The sequence below is a fragment of the Homalodisca vitripennis genome, chromosome X (assembly GCF_021130785.1).
Source record: "Homalodisca vitripennis isolate AUS2020 chromosome X, UT_GWSS_2.1, whole genome shotgun sequence".
NCBI lineage: Eukaryota > Metazoa > Arthropoda > Insecta > Hemiptera > Cicadellidae > Homalodisca > Homalodisca vitripennis.
Window position 1 is genome coordinate 82,245,289 of NC_060215.1, and position 22,757 is coordinate 82,268,045.

Sequence of the window (22,757 nt, forward strand, 5' to 3'; positions counted from 1 at the left end):
AACTCGAATTTTTTTCTCGGATCTCACTATCTCAAAAATCCGAGGAGTACAAAACAGACTTAGAGAAGCGTGTTGTGACCTGTCAGTGAGTTACCTGTCTGATGCCTGCCAGTCCTTTGTCAGCAAGTCACACGCTCTGGTACTGTACTTTGATTGTGTTTTTACATTTGTGAGTAACAATGTAAAAGTGAAGAGTGGCTCAAGAAGGTGGCTCAAAGAAAGGTGAAAACTTTGACTGTTGGTGAGTAGTGTAAGAGTAATATGATGTATTTTGTCCTCTGTGAGTCGAATTCTATAATAATATAACCTTAATAACTCAAACAATTTATATATCAAACCACTTGAAGCAAAGTGGAAGTTCCTTAATATTCGATTTATCTAGGTTCGACTGTAATATGTTCTTATATTGTGCTGTGACTCTTACCAGATTAAGAAAGATGTGGTAAGATTATCTATGACTCCTGACAGTCAGGAAAAATATGGTAACATAACCTGTGACTTCTGAAATGTTAATAAAGATAATATGGTAAGATTATATCACAACACAATGAGTTAAAATTAAAATTCTCTCAATCACATTCAAATTTACATTGATTCCTTTTGTTTTTTTTTAGTTTCTCTGATTGTGTAATTTATGTTACAGTGAAAACAAGCCAGGCTGGGTATGGGACCAGTTTAAGGATACTGTACCAATGTCTACTTACCTGGTGGCTTTCATGGTCAGCGATTTCGAATTTAGAGAGTCCGATCATCAGTCAAACAATGTTGTTTTCCGTATCTGGGCCCGAAAAGATGCTATTGGACAGGTAAAAAGTTATGGAAATTCTAAATTTTAGCATATATACTGTATTTATTGCAAAAGCAACTAATATTGAGTTTGCAAATTTATTGATAAAAGCAGATATTTAATATATATTTAGGACTAATTTATTCTATTTGTCGTTGGGCACTACATGCTGTGCAGCATCGTATGTAGCACAATTACAATTACGAGTATTATCAGTTACTGGAATATTCAGTGCTCAATTTCTATAACTGGAGGTGGCGGGGCTATAAGCTCCCGAGCTCTGGAATATCCAGACTGCACGTATAGTAGCCAGTACCTGTAGTATTGCTATATATACTTGTGTTTTTAGTTAGCCAGTACCGATCAATACCGATTGGGAGTTATTGGCACACCCTTATCATGCAGCTTTCTACAAATTAGTAGATAAATTCATCACTGTTACGTTGCGATAACTATTAATTGAAACACTTTTGAAGAATTTTGAAAAATTAGTTGGGTTGAAATTTACTTTGTCAGTTTCTATAACCTCAACCTTGTTACTGTTTATAATAATTGTTTTACAATATACAATACCTTTGAAATATGATAAAAACACAATTCATTACTTAAAGTAAAATTCTTTCATTTATATGTCCTCACTTCTAAATCAATATTATTCTCCCAGAAAACTCAGTTTTACTTTTAGTTAAAACACGTATATTTATATTTTATTTAAATTTGTGAAATAAAAGAAACAAAGTTTTAAAGACCAATGCTATTCTCCCTAGTAGGCTTATATCTAAAATGACTTTTGGACATCACCTGTTGGCGTTGTGATATCCAAAACGCATCCTGTTGCTATAGATTTGTTGTCAACAAGACTACCATTTTGATGTTGAAATTGTAATATGTCATCCCAAACAAAAATCATTACTAATCTATAAAATGATACTTTTGCTAAATATTTCTTTCACCAAATGTTTTTATAAAATATCCTTCATAAGATTCAGTGTATATCTAAAACATGATTTTGACAAAAAGTGTCAAATAAACACTTTCTATCACCTCATGTGATAGCTTATATTGGATCCCAGTCTCTACACTTCTTGTTGTTTATACATATCAATTTTTACACGCTTAGATCTGTTAGAATGTGTTATGAACCATGCTTGAGTTATATTATGAAATTCTCTTTATTTGGCTCCTCCGGAAATTTAAATATATTTATTACCACTTGGTATTGCTCACAAGTATTAATTTTTAAGCTATCCTAGCTAATTCAATTTATTTTAATACTAACTAAAATACTCCTTAGGGCATTTTTAACTGCTTTTCAACTTTTATAAGCTTGAATACCTTGAAACCATTGTTAGTGTTGAAATGCACATAGCACTAGAGGACACTTCTGGTATTGTTAAATGAATCTGTGTAAGTTTAATGAGTACAACTTCTTGTTACTCAACCCAATACTTTTTCAGGTGGAATTTGCCCGAACAGTGGGACCCAAATTCCTCTCGTATTACGAACAGTATTTTGATGTTGGATACCCCTTACCAAAACAAGACATGGTCGCAATTCCAGATTTCAGTGCAGGAGCTATGGAAAATTGGGGTCTTATCACCTACAGGTGAGTTGGAACAGAGTTCAGTAATCTTCATCCAATATGCTATTATCGCAAAAATGGTCTTTAATAATAGATCATATTGGCTGTCAATATGTAATTTGTTTCCAGGCTATCAACTTAAAAAGTGAGCTGTCCCTTTTGGGAACTTCACTGTCAATCCTAATAATTTTTGTATGCTTATAAGGATGTTACACGTTTACAAACACATTACATAAACTTACAATGATGGATAGCATCCAGTCACTATAAGTAGTCAGCTGTCAAATGTGTGCAAAGTCTGTAGCTAATGTTACTATTTTATTGTTATTGTGATAACCGTCATTAGGAGTTTAGACTATTATTGTTTTACTGCTGTATATCATTATTATCAACTATAAACTCAACAGCCATCATCACACATAATTGCGCTTTTAATATGAATCAAGAATAAATGTGATGGGTAAATGAGGAGTATCCTTGTTTCTAGCTAAGATTGAATGTTTCATTTCAAGTGTTAATAAATCAATAACCAATTTACAACTGAGTCTTGTAGTTCAGAGTTTGAATTACAGAGATGTTGACCTTGACTAGATGTTTAGATTTCTGAAATTGACTTTCATATCGAATTCAATACCTATAGCACCCGAGGGAAGGCTAGACTTTTACAATACTTCATAACATCCAAGGGGACACTGCAGATGTCATGTGACATATAAAATGTGATTTGGATACACCCGAACCTAAATTCATACTCAAATCATTTTGTAGCTTTACCCTCAATAAATCATCCCCAAGTTAAAGAGTGTATCTAAAAGCTCCAGACTTTACTCCTTATAGATATATACAGACTCAACAATTTTAGCTTCTCTCGATTTACCAGCAACACATTGGCTGAACCCAAAATTGGACACTGATTGGAGTGTTATACTGGGTACTATTTTAAAATTAATAAGAAATGCAATAAACCACAAATTAGCTGTAAAAAAGCTCGTGTTAAACATTTTATCACAGACACCCAAGTAACTTGCCAACTACGAAAGTGCTAAAATATTCTGATAATCTTCTGGTTTGTCTCAAAAACAAAATTTTGAAGCTAATAATGTTACGTTTTGTACTATCCACATTCAATTGGTGTAGAATCTTGAAATCTGGAGAACGCAGGGCAGAAATATAATCACCTCACATGTGGAAGTCAAGAAATACATCAGCAATTAATATTATGAGGATCAGCACCCCTCTTGTCCTTGTACATTTCATCCTCCTCCATTCTATTTTCTTCCAATTGTCCTTTTGGTACTATTTTCTATTTAATATTGCTAGCATTTTGAAAAGTAAAACTTTTATGTATTAAACTTGTGAACCTGATTTCAGGGAGACAGCTCTGTTGTATGATGAGAGAACAACTTCCCGAGCTTTCCAACATAACATCGCCTCAGTAATTGCTCATGAATTAGCTCACCAGTGGTTTGGCAATCTTGTTACCATGTTCTGGTGGACTGATCTTTGGCTCAATGAAGGATTTGCCACGTATGTTGCTGGCCTCGGTGTTCATCATGTAAGTCCATTTTAAAATGATGTAAACTGAGTTAATATTTTCAAAAGCTATACAAACCATTTCTCTTAGTAATATACAATATTTAGAGTTATGGTTAAAAGCAATTTCACACTGACTTTAAAAATGATATGACATAGTTCTTAAAAACACTGAAAATATTGTCAATTTGTGCATTAAAACTATTTTTCAGTTTTGTTATACAAAAAGTCACAATTGGTAGTCACCAGTCTACAAATAATAAAAACTTTTAACTTTTATAAAGATAATTGAAGGTTGCGTATTCAACTAACCGTATACAATTAAAAACGCAATGATTTGACAAATTAAATTCTTTGTAAATATTAAAAAAATACAGCTTTACACACTTTAGTACCTACAGTATTTATTTGGTGTTGCCAAATGTTTATTTCCATAACCAAACATTAATGAACGTTAGAGCTCAGTGAATTGAAGCATAGCAAAAGAGGAGCACAAGGCATTGACTGCATCAGGGTGAAAGTTCTGGGTCTATGGAAACACTTCTCATCTATATATATTTATATATATATATATATATATATATATATATATATATATATATATATATATATATATATATATATATATATATATATATATATATATATATATATATATATATATATATATATATATATATATATATATATATATAGTTTTCAGGGTGTTTTTTCTTTCTAGGATTGAGATGACTAAATTTTAGTTGTAACCAAACTATCACTATTCTTTGTATGCCATTTATGAGTTTTGCTTTTAACCACTCAGATATCAAATAAAAATTGTAGAAAATTGAGAACTCTCCATTAAAAAAGTATTTCAGATAAAACACGGTAAGTTTGAAAAATACTATATTATGAAATATTACATTGCTATGTCTAGAACTATAAAAATATAACAATTAAAAAATCATTAAGTTTTAGATTTGTAAGAGTCATATACATTTTAGGTCCACTTTGTGTGACCTTAGCAAAGTCCTTAACTGTGTAAATAATTCAAATTAGTTTTAAAAACTGGAATATTACAAGTTTTGGCACACCTCTTTAATTCTTTAAATCGTATTAAAATTGTCAAAGACATTTCTCGCTAATGCTCAGTGGTTCTTAGTTTGTTGAATCTGGGGTTCTGCAGGGATCTGTTTCAGGTCTCCACCTTGTATAGTCATTATTAATGATCTTTTAGCTTCAGTAAAATCCAAAACTGTCATAATTAGATGCTACTACCTATCTACGAGGGGGTACCCAAAAAAACCGGAATTGTATTGCTGGCAGCCGGCAGAGTGTAGTACACATTCCTGCCGCTAGGCGTGTGTCGCGCAACCCATTGCGAGCTCAGTGACCCCAGTTCCGTTGTCCTAGTGCATTCTGTTCGTTCGTTCGTAGTGACTGTTTTCGCTAACCATGTTTTGTTCTTGTTTCGTTTTTTGTCATGGCAAGTTTAAGTGAACAACGTGCAGCTGTGAAATTTTGTTTTTTACTTGGTAAAAATGCTGCAGAAACTATTTTAATGTTGAATACAGCTTACAAAGATGATGCTATGGGGAAAACTCAGGTCTACGAGTGGTTCGCTCGATTTAAAAATGGTGACATGTCGATTGAAGACAAACCTCGTTCTGGACGTCCATCAACCTCTCGAACGGACAAAAATGTTGAGAAAATTCGTGAACTTGTGCTCACCGACCGTCGACAGACAATTGAGGAACTATCAGAGAGTAGTTATTTGGAGATTTTAAGAAGATTGCGCAACAGTGTTCGCCAGAAAAGACCCGATTTGTGGCAGACTGGAGACTGGTTCTTCCACCACGACAACGCACCGGCACACACAGCCATCTCAGTTAGGCAGTTTTTAGCCAAAAACGGCATGGTTCCGCTGCCCCACGCACCTTACTCGCCTGACCTCGCTCCATGTGACTTTTTTTTATTTCCACACATGAAAAGAGGCTTGAAAGGTCAACGATTTGACAGCGTTGAAGAGGTTAAGAAAAAAACGAAGCTCGAGCTTGCAGCCATTTCTACAGATGACTACAAAAAATGTTTTGATCAATGGAAATACCGTTGGGACAAGTGTATTAGTTGTAATGGAGATTATTTTGAAGGAGATAAGGTCGTATTGTAAAAAATTTGATAATATATAATTTTTATAAAATAATTCCGGTTTTTTTTGGGTACCCCCCTCGTAAATACTAACTAGTTCTAGTGTATAGCAGCTTCAAACCACAGTTAGGATTGTGCAATATTCTCCTAGTCTTTAATATCAAAGTAATAATTAAAGTATAGTATAATAAAACCTTATTCTCTTTTCATGATTTAAAATTATGTGCGAAAGGAGGAGATAAATTTATTTACAGACTGCACATATTGGTACAGCTAAATGGAGGTCATTTGAAAAATTCTACCATTTTGCTAACATACTAAGATTTCTTTAGATGATGAAAATACTTGTATATGATTAAAAACATGCAAGTAAAAGAGTTTGTACCAGTTTGAAAGTTTTATTACATTTTATAAATGTGCAATTCTTTGTATGTCTTAAACTTTTATTTTCTGAGGTGCTTTATCGTAATAAGTACATTTGTTCTATTGTATTTTATAATTATATCTATTTATTTACCCAAGAGTTATTCTTCCAATCATTTTTACATTTGGTAGAAAAACTGAAAGCTCTCTTTATTTTGGATTCCTTTTAATTTAATAGTTTCAGTAAATCAATTAAAACCAATTATTTCTTCTGCTAGTGAACATATCACTAAAATAACATGCAATGGTATTTAAAACCTTTTTTTAACAATAAACTTATATAAACATTTTTATTTTTAGGAATTCCCAGAATGGAATTCACTAGATGGAGTTGCAGTAGAAAATCTTCTAACAGTTTATTCTTTGGATGCTTTGGAGTCCTCACATCCCGTTTCTGTTCCCATTGGTCATCCTAGTGAAATTACTCAGATATTTGACCATATATCATACAAGAAAGGTAAGAAATATTTCTTAATTTAAGCTGTTCAAGAGTGAAGAGATTTTTTGCCTTTAACTTAATAACTTTACAGTAAAATATTTTTCACAATAAGATTTAACTCTTCCTCATTTTAAAACATATAAGTATTTACCATTTGTTGAGGCATCTGCTACCAACGCAGAAATGTCTTTAAGCTATTGTTTCTTTAGGTTATTTTTATTTTCCAAATTAATCTCTCAAAAAATGCCATTACTTTTAGAATAAAATTAACCCTTTCAGGAGTATGGACGTCATATGACGTCTTCTTTTGATAGGCTAAAATGAGTATCAGATGAAATCCAAAAAATTACCAAAAGGAGTAAAAAATTAAAATCTCTTAAAAAATGTTTATTTACATTTGAAAGCTTAGTAAAAAAGGACTACAATATTTCAGTACTTTTTCAAAATCAAATGTCTTATTTCATCATTACGGCAGAGTCAATCAATATTGTCTTGCATTTAGACAACAGTAACAAAGTAGATGGTTGCTCAACAAATATGTCACTCTAAACATGGCCACAGTATGCAGTATACAAGGAATGGCTAGGGCTAGTATAATGTGGCGGCATATTCTGACAGTAAAACGATGCACGTGCAACATGACCTTGAGTCAGTGGCTACTGCGATCTGGTGGTAAAATCAGATTACAAGTGATTGCGAGCACAAACATGGAAGTTAAGTATGTTGTCCGATAGATGGAACCACTTTACAGACAAATCTACTTAAAGGCAATCAGTAATAGCATCGCATTTACGATAATACAAAAATAGAGAGAGGCGTCATATGACGTCCGTACTCCTTTGAGCCACTATAAGAATATACGTCCTTACTCATTATGTATAGTTTACACGCACTCCTTAAAGGGTTAAAGATATTTTTAGCCAAGAGAAAGATAGTAAGTAACATTGTCAAATTGAGAATTCATTGGTAATGACAAAATTCTCCAAACATTGTTGGTCAGCTGTTTCTTCTTGATTACCATTGTCATTAGTTTTACCTAAAATATCATCATATCAAAAACAGTAATATAATATAAGTCCCATTGACATAAATTACAATGTTAAATTCAACAGCGATAATTAGTTTTTTTGTGTGTTTTTTTAATTATATTCAACTAATATTTGTTTACTACAATTTCATAAATGTTTCCTTCTTAATATTAACTAATCACAGAGAAATGGCACCCTTTTCAGGTGCTTTCTTGTTGCGTATGATGAACCTGTTTTTGGGAGAGGAAGTCTTCAGACATGGTGTCAGTGAATACCTAAAGAAGCACCGATATGGAAATGCAGCTCAAGATGATTTATGGGCTTCTTTGACAGAACAAGTGAGTTATTACAAGTCATTAAAAGAAGTAACCATCTCATTAAGTTCGTGTTAAGATTTTAGTAACATAAATAAAATTCCCTTACTGCAGCAAGTCCAACCTTTTTTTAAACTAAGAGATATGCATCAAAATCCCTAAGGAATTCATAACATATCCTATAAGAAAAGTCATAATAAAACCTGTAGTCTTTTTAATGAATTACATTTATTTGTTATTAACTGAGGGCTAAGAATCCTTTATTGATGTTACCTAAGCAGTTGTATAAATAATAATCTATTACTATGCCAAATCACAGTCTGTTATCATAAGATCTTGTGGCAGAAGGAACAGAATAAAAGTTTTGTTGAATGTTTGTTATATGAATATCAATTATTGTTGTCATACAACAAAGTAATTCCATTGTAGTGGAACTGTGTTAGTACATGTTCCTTGATAAGCATTTGTAAACATTATAAAAATTTCATAAATAAATATTTACAGAATAAATGTTTCTTTACCTAAGTAGGGAGTATCATTTTCCCAATCATAACAGTGAGTTTACTTATTATTGATTTATAAGTGGAATGTGGATAACTGGAATATCAATGAAAACAGATTTGCCAGGCAACACACAGTTGGAAATTGGACAGGTTTCTTATTCCAAGGCTGAAATTGGATTATGGTATTCATTCCCACCAATACTATCTTCCTAGCTAAGTTTTGTTTCAATTGTTGATATTAATTAAAATATTATACATTGCTTTGAATATTTTGATTTTGTAACAATATTTTGTTTTTTGTTTAAAGGCACATAAGGCGAATACATTATCCGCAGAACTCAGTGTCAAACTGATAATGGACTCATGGACAGTTCAAACTGGATATCCAGTTCTCTCTGTCGTAAGAGATTACCAAAATGGAAAAGCAACAGTCAGTCAGGTAAACATGTTAAACTAATAGTTCTGTAAACAGTAGCCTTACTTGCAATATTTTATGAATGAAACGTTTATGACCTTGACCATAACTGGGCTGTCGGAGGAAGATGCCTTGTGTTTACACAGGTTGTTTATAAAACCCCGTAGAGAATTCGGGATATATACGTTTATAGTAAGTATGTAAACATTCAATGAAGATTTGTTTAAATACTAATCAATAAAACTGTAGGAAGTTAAAAAAGTTAATAAATAAGAAACATTAAAATAAAAAAAATCTAAATAAAGTAAACCAGTTTTTGGCTGGATAAAAAGTAAAACCATTACTTCAACAGTGTTCTATACTCTCATGTAACAGTATTTCTAGATTCTATATAAAACCAAAATTTCCATGCCAGATTTACTAATGATTTTCACATATAAGTCTTTTGTGAAAATACCTGTATAAAAAAACATCAGTTTGATCCATTTATCAAAAAGTAACTATTACAACTTTATGTCCTTCGACACTTCATATAATAAGTAATTAAACATATATATATATATGTATGTATGTATGAAAGATAAGCATATTAACGAGTTGTGAAATGATAAAATGTGAGCTGAGTGATACATAATTCCAAAAAGTGTTCAACAGTTTTAAGATCATTAAAATAAATTCAAATTTGTGATTTTCATAGTACAAAATAAAACTACAGAATATCTTACTTCCCTGAAATAAAATTGTGTTTTCAGTTAAAAAATGAAAAATTCACTTTTATAGAATGCACACACAGACAACAATGACAGCTCATATTTTATCATTTTATAACTCGTTAATATGCTTATTTTTCCATGCATATCTCTGATCTTCAGGATGTACTATAACTCACCTTGGATGTTTTAAATCATTGTTTAACTATGTAAAAAAAACCAACTTAGTCAGTTGTAGTAAATTGGTAGTCTTACAAATTGATTAGTTATTTATAAACTTATTGCATGACATATTATTGTGTAAAATGTCTAAACAATTTTAAGTTAGGTTAAAATATTCAATTCAAAGTTTTGATTTCAAAGTTTGTTGCTATTAAATTATGAGTTTTTCCATTAGCCCAATAGGTGTAGTAAAACTATGAAAGTAAATTAACTAAGTATTAAATTTGTATGATTTGGTTCAAGTTGTTTTTTTTTCTCAATATAATCAGAGTGTGTTGTGTGCAATAATTTACAGAAATCAATTTCTAATAGTAATGATACATGTATTGTTACTTTTAATACACTGCTGTCTCCTAAAATTGTGTATGTTCCAAAAAAATTGATATTATGTTCTTTACTGATAATTCAACTTCTCACTCTTGAAAAAGTTATTCCTAATTTCAGTAAAATTGATCCCTTAATGACTGATTATATTTTAAAAAGACAACTAAACAATATACTGTTACAATTATAAACACATTTATTTCATTGCAGGTTAGGGTAGTACAGAAAAAAATTTAAACCAGGAAATTTGTGTTAGTTCAGATAATTTATGTAAATACAAAAATGTATTCTGTAATTCTTTGAAAACTTTTTTTAAACACAAACATGAAAGAGTGATGGAAACTTGAGGTCTTTCATTCTCAATATATTATTTCTATCTATAGCAGCCAATTAAAGCATACAAAACATACCTATGTTTACCTCACTCATTGAGGTATTCACTCTAACAAAATAAATTTATGATCTTTGACTAAGTCCTCATACTTGATTTTTATCAGCAACTAACTTATTATTGACTACATTTTGTTATGGAATTGATAATAATAATAATGAATGTATTTTTAACAGCATCGATTCCTTGCCGTAAAATCAAAGGATGAAGAAAACAAACTGAACACTTGCTGGTGGATACCCTTGACTTTCTCAACACCAAAACTGTCAAACTTCAGTGAAACCCGACCCAAACAATGGTTGAGCTGCAATGAGAAAGAGCTGTCAATAGATATCCAGGCCAGCAGCACGGAGTGGGTCGTATTCAATAACAAATTTGCAGGTGAATAACCGAATTATAGACCTGTACAGTCAATTAGTCTCAGAGTAATTGCTGTACTAGCTGGAACTAGTGGTGCATAGGCAAATGAATAACTATTCTATAACATCCTCACTTTTATGAAGAGTGAAGATGTAACACACATTACATGCATGTAACTTATGTACAAATCAAACTATGTTATTTATAAGTTTACCAGTAGTAGTCTATTTTAGTAAATCAAACAGTGCCAAAATATATTTTACAAATTACAAAAATAAGTATTTAACTTTCAATAAATTCAGAACCAAAATTTTTTTAATCTTCTGTTCAGGCCATTTTGTGAGGCATGTAATGAGCTGTAGTGATGAGAATGTAATCAAGCATTTGGAATGTATATTTTAATTTAATAATTAACTAAACACTGTACTAAACTAAAACTTTGAGACCATTTTTTATGAATGTAATAACATTTTTTAATATTAAACCCTTACTGGCTTTTTGTACCTAATATGTAGTTTTCTGAACCTTAGCTGGTTTTCTACAGATAGAGTTTAGATACATACTCTTTCATGCAAATAAGTTAATTTTAGTGTTTCCAAATTTTTGTTATTTTTTATATATATTGTTCAATAAGTTATTTTCACCATATGTGACCGTGTCATAATCACGCAAACATAGCCAATGATCTGCTTATGCATTGGATTTTTCATTGTACAATATACACAATTAAACACATACACATTGTACAATTAAACCATAAAATACTTCGGGACGGGTAAGATGCAACAACATCATGTGGTAGCTGTCTGCACTGTGTGATTACAGCGAACACACAAAGGTATAAACACTCATGACAGAGGACCAAGGAAGTGCTGACATCTAGTAGAAAATGTCAGCGCTACTTGCACAATGCACAATTGTCATAGACATGCTTCTTGTGTAATACAACAGAATAAAACAGGAACAAAATAACAATGTGTAATATTATGTCAGTAGCACACTTTTACGCAATCGTACTACGTAAAAAACTCTTTAGGGGTTAAAATAAATGTTTGAGGACCTAATTTTAATTTGTTTGTAATAAACCTACTTGTTGAATGTATTTTACTAACAAGACAACCTACACAGGCCTCTACAGAGTCAACTACGACAAGGACAACTGGAATCTCTTGGCTGATGTGTTGAACAGTCCTGACTATACCAAGATTGACGTGTTGAACCGAGTTCAGATTCTGTCTGATGCACTGGACCTGGCCTGGAGGGGAGACCTTCCGTACCCCTTGGCATTCAGGCTGGTCAGCTACCTCAAGCATGAGACTGAGTACTTACCTTGGAGAGCCGCACTTAATACCTTAAACAACATTGACAGAATGATGCGCCGAACACCCAAATACGGACAGTTCAGGGTAATGTATATTATTTAATTATAAACAATCAAACATTTTCATAACAAATTTATATTAACTATCTTATTAAAATGCAATTTAAAAGTTATTTAGGTTCAATAAAATTAAGGTTGCAAGCATACATACTTAGTATAATTATGTGTGTGCTTAAAGCCTTTGTTACACCAAAGCAACCAGTAGAAAACACAAAATTTCCTATCCTATCCTATAAGCAGTGCAAAGTTCATTTTATGACTAAGTGTTAACTTCTGGCTGGTTTACACCTTCCAGTTGAACCTGCACTTGGTAAACCAAACCCAATGTTTCACTTAAATCTGCGCAACCTTATGTGCAGGAGTGGCATATCACTAACTGGAAATGTTGAGTTATTGGGTTGCAAGCGTAGATCATTATCTCTAGTCTACTTTGGAAGATGAATGTTGGAGTTAGTGGGGCTTCCTAAGTGTTAAGGGCTGTTGCTAGCCTAGACATGCCATCCCCTGCCTGCTTTGACTGAAAAGGCTGGTAAACAGCTGGCTTTCCCTTCTTCCAAAGAGCTATGACTAAAATTAATGCCCCAAATTCTTCTTCATGCATCTTGACAGGAGGCGGCCCCTACCTCCAACCTTACTCTTCCAGAATATCCTGTCACTCCAGAAATCCAGCAGTGCTAAGTCCTTTTAGAACTAAATGTATATTCTCAGTTTCTTGCCCTAAGAGAAAAAGAAAAGAAGAAAAAAGTGTAATGATAGGTTGTTCCATTCTTTACCAGTCTGTCAACAAATAGTTGAAGTAAATGTTCGCTGCTGTTTCTTGTTCTCTCTTGTGTAACATTTCTAAGTTCATTTATCTTAAGCGGCATAGCTTAAGCTTCATAGCATCATCAGATAAGAAGCATTCCATGGAGGGACTTGCACCTTCATCAAACTCAATCTTGCATATTTAGAATGAAGTATTATGCAAAATAACGCAATTGCTTCTCAAGATACCCTGCAAATAAACAAATAGACAGAAGTTTTTTTGCTAGCTCCCTCAGGAATAGGCTTCACTGATGCTCAGCTACCCATAATAACTTTACAGGCATATCAAAATATATCTTCACAGATTTTGGAATGTTGCCATGTTAATGCCTCTCAAAGTTTCTCCATCATTCCCAAGAAACTTCCCAACATTTGCATTTGTATTGATATTTTGCTGATGCGGTATTCTATGCAGGAGTACATGCGAGAGCTGCTGCAGCCCATCTACAACAAGTTCTCCAAGATGACACAGCAGCCAGATACATATGAGGGCATTAAACACCAGAGCCTCATCCTATCATGGTCCTGTCGCTTCGACATCGGAGACTGTGTGAGTCAGGCTAAAGATCTGTTTCGTCAGTGGCAGTTGTCTCCTGAAACCAACATGTACGTACACTCTGCTAGATAGTTGAAATGATAAAACTTTGTTGTTAGATAGAAAAAGTGTAGTATATTTCAATCTGGCTTTAGCAATGTTTTAGAATTCTTTTTAACTCTAAAATGAACTATTTATAACCAGTACTAATACATATATCAGCAATATATTAGCAGTTCTAAGGAATGTTTTCTAATTTAATGTTTGATTTATTTTACAACACATATACTGAAGATAGGTCAAGCTGTTGTTAAGTGTTACCTAGTAAAAGTATTTCTTACTAGTATACATCATAAAACAAGAACAATTAAAAATGAGGTGACAATCATACTACTCTGGTATTTTAACTCATTTTAAAGTTGTTTTTTTTATTTCAACTAGATTGTAAATAAAGAATTTTTTAACTATTTTTAATTTTGTTTCATGAACAATATAAACACAGTCAAGAGTACAATGTATTGAAAAAGCAATTTTTATCATTTTTTATTTGATACATTAGTTACTGTCAAGTATTTTGTACATTGTACAACTCTACATAAAATATTTATAAACTCCTGGACAAAATTAACACAGCACTAAATAATTTTCTTTTATTACTTATAAAAATACCTTATTTGTCTCATATTGTTACTCAGGATTCTTAACTTGATAAAGGAGATATTGTGGCCAGTTGTTATCCTTATCTAATATAATTATCTTATCTTAATGATTACAGAATTCCAATAGTGTGTTATGTGGACATGTACAACCTTGCTCTTTTCCATAATGTGGCTCACTGAAAATGTTTATCAGGGTAATGACATTTCTCCTCTCAGTCTGCGCCTGAGTTTACTTTGTGGTGGAAGTGCAACAGCAGTATGCCTCGATTCTTGACACCAAGAGAAGCGGCTAGAATAAGGTTTTTTTGTACAGCAGGGGCGTTCGTATAGAGAAGTTGCTGCTTTGTTTGGCATACACAACACAACTGTTATGAGAGTGGTTCAGCGGTTTCAAGAAACTAGGAGCGACAATAGGAGGCGAGGTCAGGGCCGTCCTCGGGCTACAAGCGAAGCTGACGACCGTTTTGTAAGGCTAAACGCATTAAGAAATCGTACTTCAACAAGTACAGAGCTGCAAGCAATGTTAAGAACCACTCGAAATGTCCAAGTTACAAGTAGAACTATATGCCGACGTCTCCATGAAGGCACATTGAGCAGCAGAAGACCTGCCAGAGGCCCACTTCTCACCAGAAGGCATCGAGTAGTGAGATTACGGTTTGCTCAAAATCATGTCAATTGGACTGTGGAGGATTGGAAGGCAGTCCTCTTCACTGATGAAACAAGAGTCAGTCTGAGGTCTCCGGATGGACGAGAGCATGTATGGAGAAGGCGTGGAGAACGTTTCGCTCAGGCCTGTTTCTCACCTCAGGTACCTTTTGGGGGTGGTTCTGTTATGTTTTGGGGAGGGATTAATTATGAGGCGTGTACAGAGTTAGTAACAATAGCTAGACCAGCTCTAAATGCTCCTAGGTATGTAGAGACTATACTACAAGAACATGTTGTACCTTTTGCACCTTTCGTTGGCCCTCAGTTTGTGCTAATGCACGATAACGCCAGACCACACAGTGCCGCAGCAGTGACAGACTACTTAAGAGAGGTTGGTATCACTACCCTGGAGTGGCCACCAAGAAGCCCTGATTTAAACCCAATAGAGCATGTGTGGGACACTTTAAAAAAACGAACACGTGCTAGAAATCCACCTCCAGCAAACCTTGCAGAGCTGGAACGTGCTGTAAAAGAGGAGTGGCAGGGAATACCTATTGAAGATATCCAGCACCTCATTGAAGGTATGCCTAGGAGGCTCCTGGCAGTGATTCAGGCAAGAGGGGGTAATACCCGTTACTAAATAAGGGGAAATTAACTTTCAACTAAAGTGGAATAATTATAATGTGTTAAATTACGTAAGTAGTTAAATGGATAAATTAATTCATATTAAATTATAATTTTTTATTCATTAAATCTTGACATAACTAACCATACACAGATTTTATTGAGTTTTTCTTGTCTTTTTCTCTTAAATATATTTTTTACAGCATGGTTAGAGATTTATTAATAACTTAGAAAATGAATTTAATAAGTGCTGCGATAATTTTTTTCCAGGAGTGTAGTAGCATCTTGAACAAGTTTCCAATATGGCTAAGTAATGAGTCTTATCGAAGGATTTTTAAACCACTTATTTTATTGGCCCTTTGATGAGGTTGTTTCAGCCTGCACAACAACTGCTAAGACATGACTTTCATGAACAAAGCTAGTATAAATACACAAAATCTTATGTTGTAAAACACTAATATCTTATCTAATATTATTCAGATATTCCTGATTTCCCACTTAAGTATTAAAATAAAACTCTATATAATATAATCTATTATAAAAATTTTACTATATAATTATTTTTTTATGTTTATTGCTACTATCATACAACTAAGAAACATTATCTATTCAGCAGTGAAATTAGCAGTCCTGAACTGTCATTTTTATAACTTATCATAGCTTTGAGATAACATATTACAATATCAAACACTTTTTTAAAGGGAAATCAATTTTTTAAATATAAATAATCCACAAATACATTCCAATAAGACAGTATCATCACTTTTTTACTCACACCACCATAACTGTAATCAGCTGATTCAGCAAAATAAAACAACCAGAGTGAAATACAATATGATCATATGTTCCTTGTTTTGTCTACAATGATCTCAAACTGTTCTGAAGCTCAGAAACCTCTCATTGCACTTAGTCCTAAAAGTTGTCACATCCATATAATGTCAAACTACATCAAAGGGGTAATTTATTCACTAAGACAGTTTTATATATATATATATATATATATATATATATATATATATATATATTGTTTTATAAAATATTGTGTGTTACACCCTATATAAAAAAAACTTGACAAAGCAATGATTATTAATTACTTTTTTATTACATATTTACTATTTAGTGCTTTATTAGTTTAGTTTTATATCTCTATTCAATACCATTATTATAATTTCAAAATAAACTTACTTGATTTGGGATCCAATTAATATACTTGTCATGTACAGCAAGAATTTGGCATTGCTTCTAAAACTTTATATTGGCATTTTATTTCAGGTTTATTGTGTTGGTAATAAAAACTATTTTCTTCAACATTTCATTTAATGTATAGGATACCAAAGGATTTGAGATCTTTGGTGTACTGCCAAGGAGTGAAGGCAGGAGGTGAGAAGGCCTGGGAATTCATATGGCAGAAATACCGAGCCTCCAACGTGGGCACAGAGCAAAGCCAGATGCTTGGGGCACTTAGTTGCAGTCGGGAAGTATGGCTTATCAACAGGTAAGACCTAGTGGCAAGATACACCACATCATGAGATCTTTAACTGCAGTATACTTACATTGTTTAAACGTCAGTATATCATTTTCAGTTAACTTAAGTGGTACCATTATCTTTGGGTATCAATGTAATCTCGCCAGTGTGAAAACTGAAGATTGACATTATAAATATAATAAAATTAGTCCAATAAATGCGAAGAGGAACAGATGCCATATTTCTAGTCTCAAATGAAATTAAACTAAATAGATAAAAAAACAAAAATTTTCCAATGGACTTAACCACCATGTAATGACATAAGTAGTTTATTAATGATAACAAATATTTAAATAACTTTGCTGCCTTTCCCTCACTTTTTTGGAACAAGAATTGAAACTCTATTTCATTATCTAGATACCTGGAATGGTCTATAGACGAATCATCAGGAATTCGACGACAAGATAGCTCAACTGTTTTTGGTTCTGTGGCTCACACTGACATGGGATACTACCTGGCCCAGCGTTTCTTCACTAGAAACATCCAAAGAATATACAAATAGTGAGTTGAATCTTGTTTCATATATTAATTGAAATCTGGTGTTTTGATAAGGTCAAACCAGAATGAATGCTCAGTATATTGTTTATTTAGTAGAAAATAACTTTTGAGCAACATAAACTTATATAAATAGATATATAGCTGTGAAAATGGTAAAATTATTGAGTATATTTATTATACTCATTGCATCATGAACACTTAATAAATAATGGATAAAATGCTAATACAAAATAGTTAACTTTGTTCATTTAAACATTGTGTTATTTATATGATTTTAAAAATGAATTCTGTTTTCAGCCACGGACCAAAAGCTACTCGTTTGGGTAGATACATTGCTTCCCTGGCTGAGCAAATGATTTATAATGATGAATTGGTTGAGGTTTGTATACATTTCTCTAAGTTAGTTCTTTCAAGTATTATTTTTATGATTATTAATATGAAAGTAGGTATGCAATACTTGGGATAATATAATTTATTTCGGATTGGGTTCAAAGTAAACTAAAATTAAATTTCTTTATGGGATATGGTAATTTCTTAGAACTTTTATGAATGGAATTCAGTTTTGATTGTTTCATCTGATGATTCATAAGAATAATGTTGAATTTCCTATTTCACGAAGAAACATTTTCTAGTTGTCTAAGAAAAATTTCCTTCAATATTTTGTGTTATTTCCATTAATTTAATAGCTAATATAGAGATGAAATGTGTTTTTATAAATCTCAAAATTTCAATAGTTGTTATTTTTCAAAGAGCATGCTAAAATTGAAAATATTTGGTTTCTTTTATTAAAAGGGTCACAATATGGGGGTAGACCTATAACAATTTTCTGATTTAAACCCACTACCCACACACCAACCTTTGACTTCAAATAATATAATGAACCTAAAGCTTCTAATTTGATGTATATTAATCAAAAGTTAAGATTTATTTCTCTTCCGTACACTAAACATAAACTTTGCTTATAGTATCAAAAACTTTCTAAAATGAATTATGTCAAAAGTGCAGCTTAATGGATTGTAAAAAATAAATTGTTGAACTATTTAAATGAACTAAGATTTATAATTTGGTATCTATCAATTCCTAACAACAAAATTACATTGGCCTATCTTGATTTTTACTTGTAGAACAAAAAATAAAAGTAACATATTTATACTATATATGCATTTTTTACTTGGCGTAGATGCTATAAGTGTGGTAAATTAGTTTTCAGTTAATTTTATTTTAAGATGCAATTCCTGAAGACAGAACAATATAAATTATTTTTTATCACTCACAATTAATTTTATGCACTTAAATTAATAATGTATGGCCATCTTCGAACCCTCTAAAAACAGCTGAAGATGAATTTTGTACAGAATGAACATGAAATATAACTGAAAATATTGGCATATTTTTGTAAAAAATATACTTTCTTTGTTTTTTATTGAATTCATTTCTTGTTGTTCTCATAGTTAGTTTTTAAAGTGTTATTTCCCTCAGTCATAATTTTTTCATATCCTTAAAAATGATTTTAAATGTAACTAATTCAGCCTGTTTTCTTCAGACCTAATGACCAAACTGCCCGAAATTACTACTTTAAAAGCCTGTCATTCCTTGTAGAATAATCAAAACATTTTTTAAATATTTTTACTGGCCTCAGGGGATTTATTTTAAAACGGTTAGAACCTGAAATTAAACAATGTGACCCAATCAAAAATCTATCACACCACCTTTTCTTATCAAAAATTTAACTAAGAAAATGTAGGTAAGAGTTGAGTTTTTTCACTTTTAAGAAATGTAATCATTTCCTTATTTTTCAGCTTAAGAGAGTGACTGACGAAAATGGAGATGTTCTGAATGACTCTAAGCTGGCCATCAGTCAGAGTCTCGAGTCTGTAGCTGTCAACATTGCTTGGCTCCAAAACAACTATGAGACTATCTCAAAAACACTCTCTCTATGAACCTAGTCAAATTACACAAATATATTTTTTATGTCTCCACAGTAAAATTTAATAATACTACCTCTATGTCTTTCATGAACCCTACGAATCAACTATAAAATTTCATCTTTAATTTCAAAATTGTTTAATTTATTGATATAACATTTTTGTTTTGTTTCTTGGCACAAGATTTGTTATACATGTATGTTTTAACAGTGTTACTTAAATAGAGTTAATAGAGAATAAATTTATTGTTTATTATTGTTTGTTTTATTTATTTGATTTTTGTTCTTTTTGATTTCTCAAAAATCTAATCTGAATTTTTTTGTTAACAGGTTATATATTTTTCCATAGTAGTTTATATTTGACAAAGGAGGATTTGAATACATGACAGGATTTACACACACTTGATACTAATAAGTATTAAAAAAATCCAAGAACACAATGTTTTTTTAGATCTTAAATTTGGTGTCTTCCTCAGTTAAATGAATAATATTCAAGAAGACAAACGTTAAGTTAGGTAAAAAATTATATAAAAGTATTATAACGTGAGAACATCAACAGCCACAACAAACTCATGTAAATACACAAAAACTAAAATTAGTAAGTTCAAAATTAATTAAAGAATTAACAAGCACTGCTTCTTCCATGTAGTCATAACATTTAACTCAACCATAAAGTCCAAGTAAAATGATCAGCATTTAATTCCAATACATTGATCCAGAATACAATTTCCAAATCATATTTGATTATATCAGATATTTTAACGTCAAAAGACAACACATATTACCATAAATTTGATAGATGATAAACTTTCCACCTGATGACTGACAGCAAGACTTTCATTTATACCGCTTGTAACTGATAAAGACAGTAAAGCTGTTGGTAAATTTCCCCTATTTGAAAACCGCCTAAGTTATATAGATGTAACTTGCAGCAATGGATGCCTCTGCTCATAAAGAAAAATTAATTTCATATAGTTTATATTCACAGTACTACACGTTAACAGCTGACATCGCTCCAAATGCTGATGACCGACTGGCCATGTGATTGATATCTAGCTCGCTCAGTGTTGACGTTTATTATTGCTAATGTTACAAGGCTTTTACATAGTTGTTTATTGTTGATTTTTATGTTATAAAATGGGCTTTAGTTCCCCAGGAAGATGCAAAATTCCATTAATCCATCATCCTACAATTTTCCTGAACGGTGCATAACATTAATTATTTAATACACAACAATTTTTTTACTCTTTGTGATGGACACAGCGTTTCTGTAGGCGTGGAGAAGAGGCTAGCTATCGACATATTCGGTTGACTTCAGATGTTATCGATTAGACTTGACACACGTGCTCAGCACAGGTTTGTGTTGGGAGGACGACACTGAACGACTGACGTCTCGTCACTGTCTTCTGAGATAGGCAAGCAGGTCTAAAGAGTCTGGCAGTGGCAGTAAGGTGGTATGCACCCATGACCTTGACCGTGTTCAGACAAATTTTGATACATAGACAACGCACTATAAATAGACTGTTTAAAAAAATTGTTCTTAAAGAAGTATATATAACAAGGACTACCTTAAGGTTGTATTTGAAAAATAAAAACATGTTTTACTGTGTTTCTTTGTTTATTTATTATGTCTACATTATTTCTCTCATATATTTATTATTTAGCATGCCTCAAGTCCTGACCGTGCCGGATTAACGGAACTGTACAGCATTGTGGGGTGATTGTGGTCATTTACTTGCATGTTTACCAGCAAAAAATCTAAAGAATTTTGTTTGTATTGTTTGTTGTTTAATACTGATAACCTACTAAACAAGGATATTGTGCCTTGCTCTCCACCTCCCTAGGTAACTGTAATCTGTTACCTTGTGTAGCAATGTATATAAATAAATATAAATTTAGACTTGATTTTCTGATAAGTAGCTGAGAAGTTGCAGATTCCAGCAACTCTGCTACACAAGGTAACAGATTACAGTTACCTAGGGAGGTGGAGAGCAAGGCACAATATCCTTGTTTAGTAAACATTCTCTCCTCAACAAATATCAAACACCGTACTGATAACCTAAGTATTAATGAAATGAGTGTTTTCTGTTGTCCAAGCTACTGTCCCATTCACCCTACATGTTATCGTAAGTTGGAACCCTACCCTAATCTTACACATTCAGGGAAGATGAAGGATCTGACTCCAATGATGATGTCTAAAAAAAGTAGTAAATACTTTCAATTGTAAAAAAAAACATTTCTTGTATTGTCAATAAGTGTACACATATAATATATCTTTCTGTTAACCACAAAACTGTATTCAATTTTTACATTTGACATTTGTGCATCTTATTATCTCAAGTTATGTAAAAGCTATATATAAATGAAACTTGTAAAAATAAAAACCAAAAATGAACATTTTTGAATTGATATAAAAACTTTTTTAACAAGGCTCTGGTAAATGAATATTTTTATGGCTTTTCTTTTTTCTGGTTTATAACAAAAGACTATGTGTATAACACTAACCATTAAGCATATATTTGTTTTAATATCTGAAAAATATGCTGTGCAAGGACAAATGCCAATGCACCATTCTCTGAGTTTACTACTATCACTTTCTGGTCATTTCATGAGAATTGTAGGAATTTAAAGTAGTATTTGGAGATATCTTGTAATTAGCCTCACAGTAATACTGCTGAAGATAAATATATAGATTTTTACAGTATGAATTTAAAAGAGCAGTGATAGTGCCTAAGATCAATATAAGGAAATATTGAAACATGTTTCAAATACAGTACTGAAACTGTAGTGAAATACAGCCTAACATGGGATTGTTACGCACATACAAACCCAAAACTATACATAAATAGTACTATGACACCACAGTGGCATCATTGGTACTAGTAGTGTAGTCAGGTGATGTCATACCATATTTTATAAATAGATAGACTCTTTAAAAAAGTCTTTTGACATCACAGTGACATCATCGGTACTAGCAATGTTGATGGTAATTAGTTTAATT

At 32.1% G+C, this 22,757-nt stretch overlaps 1 protein-coding gene across 4 annotated transcripts in view; it reads left to right on the plus strand.

Moving 5' to 3' along the window:
* Positions 1–20,012, plus strand: part of LOC124369267 (aminopeptidase N-like) — a 62,351-nt gene extending 42,339 nt beyond the window's left edge. For all 4 annotated transcript variants that reach the window (XM_046827167.1, XM_046827169.1, XM_046827165.1 and 1 more), the window contains exons 6-18: positions 644–806; positions 2,245–2,393; positions 3,741–3,924; positions 6,756–6,912; positions 8,127–8,260; positions 9,047–9,178; positions 10,978–11,182; positions 12,290–12,567; positions 13,762–13,952; positions 17,137–17,304; positions 17,692–17,835; positions 18,130–18,211; positions 19,632–20,012. In XM_046827167.1, coding sequence (XP_046683123.1) covers positions 644–806; positions 2,245–2,393; positions 3,741–3,924; positions 6,756–6,912; positions 8,127–8,260; positions 9,047–9,178; positions 10,978–11,182; positions 12,290–12,567; positions 13,762–13,952; positions 17,137–17,304; positions 17,692–17,835; positions 18,130–18,211; positions 19,632–19,772 — 2,128 coding nt within the window. In that variant the 3' untranslated portion in view covers positions 19,773–20,012. The remainder of the gene's footprint in view (positions 1–643; positions 807–2,244; positions 2,394–3,740; positions 3,925–6,755; positions 6,913–8,126; positions 8,261–9,046; positions 9,179–10,977; positions 11,183–12,289; positions 12,568–13,761; positions 13,953–17,136; positions 17,305–17,691; positions 17,836–18,129; positions 18,212–19,631) is intronic.
* Positions 20,013–22,757: the final 2,745 nt, after the last annotated feature.